Raw genomic sequence first — 6,742 nt, forward strand, 5'->3', positions numbered from 1 at the left:
GTATGTATATGTATGTGACAAATAATCTCTTGAACTTGAACTTGAACATCCCACCACTTGACAGGTGCCATTGTAACGACATGATCAATGTAATACACTTCACCTGTAAGTGGGTTTTAATGTTGCTCTGGCCGATCGGTGAACCGTTTCGTTTACATGTCGGGGTTACGATCCGAGTTCGTACTTTAACGGAACGCATAATCAGAACCACTTCCGTGGCGGTAATTGGGAAAATCATCTTGCGAGCGTCTCTCTGAACGCGCCGTGGAATCCTCCCAACGGATTTCCTTTGTGTTTGCGCGCTGTTGTTGTTGTTGTTGTTGTTGGTGCTGATAAACGCGGCCGCAGGCGGATATAAACAGGGCGAGAGGGCGAGGCACCTTTTAACGGGCCGCGGCCGGAAATACGGTTTTGGCAAACGATCGCTTTTTTTTTGGGCACGACGCCGCACGCAGCGCAAGGTTCGGTCACGCGGTTGGTGACGTCAGCAACACACGTCGTCACAGTCACCTTCCTTCCCCGTTGGTAACCGCCGGCTCTCAGTCTCCTTGTGCCGAGGTACAGTTCAGAATCCCGCCCGGCAGGTGGACCCGAGTGGCGGCAGGGACGGCACCCGCTCCTCTGAACCTCCAAACGGACTCCGCTCGGAGAGTCGCTTCGGGACGGGCCGGACCGTAACCAAGCGCCGCGGTAGCTTGGACGCCAATGTTTTGCTAGCGTAAAGCTAACCGAACCGCGGCACCCGGAGCTAGCTGGCTCGCCGAGGCCGTTGCCGAAACACAAGGACGAACCGGAGTCCCAGCGGCAGGACCGGCCAGGCTCGCCCGGAGAAGAACGGTGCTGGCGGTAGCCTGCCAGTCAGGCCCATCGGTGCTCTGGTGGTGATCACGTTTCCATTGACGGTCGAACGCGTAGACATGAGGAGTCTTCCGTACTTCTGCCGGGGAACGGTCATCAGGGGATTCGGGAGAGGAAGCAAAGAGTTGGGGATCCCCACCGGTAAATTGAATTACTCTTTTGCAGTCACGATAATGACGTTTAATTTGACCGATAAATGTCACACTTTTTTGTTTTTTTTGTTTTTTTTGTTCACGCGAGTAGCATAGAATTCAACCATGGCCCAACCCAGTTGATGAGAACGCGTTCACTTAGGATTTATTAGAAAATGTCTGTTTTGAAATGTGCTTGATATTCGGATGGAAACATGGTTGTGGAACCTGATTTAATTAGTAACAGTTGGCAATCAAGTCAACACACACACACACGCAACCCTAACTAGTAGCGCTGTACAAGGTCGCAGGTGGTGTAAGTCGCGGTATAGATGCAGTTGTTTTCTCATGTTACAGTTCCAAGTACATCACTCCATCTGTATATTGTATACGTCATTGTCAACCATCCCTCAACCCGATTACCTGACGTCAGAAGGATCATTTCGCGGCTGTTATTAAGAACCCCTGCGATACCTACGCCTGTATTCCAGCTTGTACCACATTTCGGTCCGAAGTCAAATTCCGTCGCGATGTTTGGACTTGACTCGGTTTCGGCGCTGAACTTTGACCTTTTGTCCCTTTGCACCACGACCACCACTGTCCGCGCCCCCGAGTCGAAACCTTTTGGGACCGTTTTTCTGTCGCAATCAGCTCACAGCCCCGCCGCCCTTGTTGGATCTGATCGCGGTCATTTGGGCCGTTGGGTTCCACAATCCTGTTCCGCACGCTCCACCCACACTGGCCAAGTGACATTTAAACCCACGTTAGAAAGGCTGCAATAAGTAGAATGTGAATCGGGTTAGTTTGGGGGAAGTCAACTGTCTACCCGACTGTCCAGAAAAGTTAATCCGATGATTTTTTCAATGTCAATAGATGGAAAGATTAAAAAAAAAATGTTATTACATAAGTATAAGTTCACACTGTGTTAGTGTGTTATTACTATATAAGTTGGTATTAGAAATGAACAGGAGGACCATATGATGGGTGGAGAATTGCCATTTAATTAAAGAGTCTGTTTTACAACCAGAGGCCTTTTTGTTGTTTTGTTTTTTTAAGTGGACATTCTTCTTCAGAGGGAGATGGAGGGAGAACGCCCTGATAAATATCTGTAACCTCCCAATCAGGCGCAGACGATGACTTCATAACATAGAAATGTTGTTCTGAACACCTGGTGCTTTCTCTCATGTTTTACCGTCTCATTTTTTATTAATTAATTTTTTAAAATCTTCCTTTTCTCCTTCATCCGCCACACCTTCCCTCTCGTCTTCAGCCAACTTCCCAGACTCTGTGGTCGAACATCTTCCAGCAGATATCAGCACGGGCATCTACTATGGCTGGGCCTGCGTGGGCAATGGGGACATCTACAAAATGGTGATGAGTATCGGCTGGAACCCTTACTACAAGAATACAAAGAAGTCCATGGTCAGTAGTTGGGCGGCAGCCCTCAGCCTTAAAATACACGGGATCCAAAGAGCAGTTATATTATAAGGGAGAGAGAAAAAACTTGGTGTGTGTGGTTTAATGTGCATTCTTTAAATTCATTAAAATTAATTTATATTTAATTGTATAAACCATTTCCAAGAAATGCCTTGTAATACTGTTGTTTGTCAAACTTAAAAGATTAAAGAATTAAAAAAAAAAAAGTTGTGTGTTACAGGAAACCCATGTGATCCACACGTTTAAAGAAGACTTTTACGGACAGATTCTCAGTGTTGTTATGGTTGGCTACATCCGTCCCGAGAGAAGCTTCAACTCACTTGGTAAGCTGCAAGCTTCCCATTTTTATACTGATATACTGATCAAGCAGTTTCCTCCTAATCTTACATGTTTTTTTTTGTTTTTTTTTTCTAATTCTTCTCTTCCCCCAAACGTTCCTTATTTTCTTTTCTCTCGAATCACCCATTTTCCTTCCCCGAACCCAATTCCGCTGTATGCCCCTCTTTATATTTATTTGCCTCTTTTCTCAATTCCCCTGAACTTCTCCATCCTGCTGAACAGAAGCTCTCATAGCAGCCATCAATAATGACATTGAGGAGGCCAAGGTGAAGCTGGAGCTGCCCGAGCATATCAAGCTGAAAGAGGACAACTTCTTCACCAGCGCCCCCAGCACATCGACATCCTCAACCGCTACACCAAAGACCATAATGAACGGTCATTGACACCTCGATATATTTGGAGCTCTTTGCACAGCGCACTCACGCAAGCATGTGTATGGTACAATGCACTGTCTTATCAAACATGGAGATATCTGTCAAGCGCCATCCAGTCATTTTGTCTTGCTTTGTCAAGTGGCCAAACTGACTTGATGAGGCCCCCTGAGTTGGCTACAAAACAAACATTTGAATAAGATGTTATGATGCTTGTTTACCCAGATTTTTCCTCCCAGAAACATTGTTAGTTTTTGAGATGCCCTTTGGGTGTACGCTCTGCTCAAATTTGCCTGAAATATCTACTTGTTTGAATGTGATCGACAAAAACTAAGGAAATAGGGTTAGGCATCTTGATATATATTTTGTACTGTACATGCCTTACAGTCTACTGTATATTTAAATTAGTAAGTGAAAGTGTTTCTGATGAGGGTGAAGACTTCACAATTCTAAGAAATGTCCTTCATGTAAAGGAGCCTTTTGGACTTTGTATTTCCACTCGTAAATAGCAGGGACAGACCATAAACTCACAACTCTCCTGTCAGATTACCTCTTTTCAGCGTGTTTTTGTTTGCATTCCCCCTGTTACACTGAGGAGGGATTAATATGTTACTCGTTCTCTTGTCAGGGTGGTGAAGGTTAAAACGAGGCATTTCATTTTAGACAGCAGTGCTGGTGGAGATGACTTATGCAACAGCATGGCAAAATGAATCTGTGAAATTGAACCGAAGAGATTTGTAAGGCGTCGCAGTTAATTGGGCATCTTTTTCATGTTTTCTATCAATGTACCCTTATTATGGGATTATGGGACTGGAGGTAGCCCTATCTTCAGTTGCATGATCGTAAAATCACTGGCACTAGTTTGGTTGTCAAAGAAAACCTGAAAGTTAATGCTTTTAGACTGAAAGTCTCCCTTCATAGCCAACAGTGTCGTACTCTAGTTGTTGAACAGCCTAATTGTTTTTTTTCCGGCTCAGTGCCTTTTCATTTCTGTGGCTTTAAAAATGGAAAGTGGAAGCGGGGGGCAATTTTTCCCAACCTAGCTGATGGAAATGCACTGAACTCGCGTTTCAGCTGTTGCAGCATTTCTACCATTGGCATAGAATTCACCTTTACTTGGATGGGAACGTATGATTGTAGAAGGTTTTGATTTTGAGGCAATGATGTCATCATTGTGACAGCACTTAACTAAAATGCCGGTCATGTAAGTAATGTAAATTATGAAGGGAGTAAAAACCTAATATATATATATACATATGAGGATTAATTTATAAAATGTTCTAGATGAAGCTGCTTGAACTTTATTTTGTATAACTTTGAAAATGTCTCCCAGCCAACCATCTTACTCAGACTTCGGTCACAATTATTCCCCCATCACGGCAAGACCGCTTCCCCTGACTGCCCTATGCTCTTATGTCATGCAGCCATTTCTATAGAAACTATTGATGAAACACCTTCCTGCTCTTATGACCCATGAACATTGTATGTGTGTGTTTCCTAGGAGTTCAGTAATGAAACGAGAACGTAATTTCTGTAAATATTTGTAGTTGAGTCAAAATGTACATGTTAACATTCAAATATTATATTTACTCAATATTAAAGTGGAACATGATCAAACAAATAAGTCATCGCCTTGCAACCTGAACAAGGTGCATCATGAGACTTTTTTTTTTTTTTTTGTCATGATGAAATTCAATCCAACGCAGAAGTGTCAAAATTTCAGTCCAAGATCTTCCTGTTCCTCAAAATAAATGTGATCTCATGAAATAAAACTGACATCAAATGTATACAGTAAATTGGCCTTGAATATATCCAGATGTAATTTCCGTGGCTGCAGTATGAGTTTACTGTGGTCCTCATGCAAGCAGAGGGTCACCTCAGTCCTAAATAAACAATGGCAGTTCCTAGTAATCAATTCTCTTGTTTGTTTTTCGCCAATGCTGCAGTTAAATCCGCAGCATATTAAAAGACACGTTGATACTGATGTTAAACGACTAACAGTTTAACATCCAGCGTAACCATACCTCATACTATAAGCACATATCGATGGCTTTATTTGATAGCAATGTTCTCGTACACCTTGCCCAGAAAGCCATTTTGTGTTTGTGTGGAGAGAGATGTTCTGATCATTTCATCTGCTTGAGATGCCGCCAACAATGGTTGCAAACAGCCAACGGCCGTGGTAGACTGAGCATGTGAGAGGCCAACGCGCCTCACTGGTGTGTCACACGATAAGGGACATTTGCCACGGTTTGAGTGAAATTATTTTTATATTTTTTTTAATTGCAGCTTCTACAGCTGTCTTTGTTATATTTATTTTGGAAACCCAAGTCAATTGGATGCAGTCTTGTATGCGGTGATTTTGTTTCCGAGTTGGGAAAATCATTTTAAATATAGCCGCAAGGAGTGAGACCAATCACACACTTGCAGCATTTCAATAACTGCGACTCAAAGTTCTGTCATCTGCCCTCCCTTTATCTGATTTGAATGAAAGGCGGTGTGTACGTTCAGGACATAGTGTCGGATGTCTCCTGAGTTTCATCAGGATTTCTCTTAAGACGGCTTGCATCATGGCTGCATATGCATTATTTCCTGCAAAGCCCCGCCCTGTAGAAAGATACTTAGATTCATGGTGGCCATGTTTTTGGACCGATCTTGCTCGTTTATAGTAGAATTCTGTCTCTCAATACTGCAATGGTGTATACCAAATTTGGTATTGATAGTCAAAATCTAAAAAGGCTCTTGGACCATAAGTTTTTTATGCTCATTTTCATAGTCTGAAAAAAGAGTATTGGGACGTCTAGTTTTTGGATTTTGACTGTATCAACACTTCAATTTGGTATACAGCATTGTGAGACTGAGATACACGTTTCTATTAGAAATGCGCAAGATCGGTCCAAAAACATGGCCCCCATCAACCCAAAAAAATGTAGACGCCCACATGCACCAATCAATGTAGCGCTTGAGATTTTGGTTAATACTCGCCCTCAGAGCATATGCAGTAAATATGGTGAAATCCTCTCCACAAACTTTTCAGATACACATCATACAAGGAGTTATGACGACTGGACAAATGGTTAATGACTTATGGCCAATTTTCTGCTAAGCCCCACTTTTTGCAACTTTTGGTTGATGTGTTTTTTTGGTCCATGTTTTTGGACCGATCTTGCTCATTTATAATGGAAATATGTATCTCGCAATGTTGTATACCAAATTTGGTCTTGATACAGTCAAAATCCAAAAAGAAGATGTCAAATTAATCTTTTTCCGATCATGCAAATTAGCAAAAAATCCATCATGGCGGATTTTATGGTCCAAGCAGCTTTTTTGTAGCGCAAACTGAGCTTCAAATTATTAAATTATTAACTCATTATATCCGTATCAGCTTCAAGAAAAAGTACTTTGCTAACAACCTTTCTATAAATATTTCAAAACCATAGGGTTACACTGGCTAACCAAACATTTTGGATAATTCTTAGATCAGCATAACTATTATAATTCACTTTGGATTTCAATCAATGTGATCAAGTTCTATAATTATCCTATTAATCTCAGTGGGCTCTTCCTGAGCTCTCAGGTTAAAGCAGCACAAAAACCTGCTGGTTA

The 6,742-nt window shown here is 42.2% G+C and overlaps 1 protein-coding gene across 1 annotated transcript; it reads left to right on the forward strand.

Annotated features, from left to right (window-relative positions):
- Positions 1–539: 539 nt before the first annotated feature.
- On the forward strand, positions 540–5,047 carry rfk (riboflavin kinase). Its single transcript, XM_080003268.1, has 4 exons — positions 540–999; positions 2,260–2,411; positions 2,647–2,749; positions 2,988–5,047. The coding sequence occupies exons 1-4, from the start codon at positions 918–920 to the stop codon at positions 3,146–3,148; spliced, it is 498 nt and encodes a 165-aa protein (XP_079859394.1). The 5' UTR covers positions 540–917; the 3' UTR covers positions 3,149–5,047.
- Positions 5,048–6,742: the final 1,695 nt, after the last annotated feature.

This window comes from Zeus faber (genome assembly GCF_960531495.2).
Source record: "Zeus faber genome assembly, chromosome: 7".
In the NCBI taxonomy this organism is placed as follows: domain Eukaryota; kingdom Metazoa; phylum Chordata; class Actinopteri; order Zeiformes; family Zeidae; genus Zeus; species Zeus faber.

Coding starts and splice junctions, on each gene's coding strand:
- rfk (XM_080003268.1), top strand. CDS start 918: ATGAGGAGTCTTCCGTACTTCTGCCGGGGAACGGTCATCAGGGGATTC. Junction 1,000..2,259: donor AGAGTTGGGGATCCCCACCG/GTAAATTGAATT, acceptor TCTCGTCTTCAG/CCAACTTCCCAGACTCTGTG. Junction 2,412..2,646: donor AGAATACAAAGAAGTCCATG/GTCAGTAGTTGG, acceptor TGTGTGTTACAG/GAAACCCATGTGATCCACAC.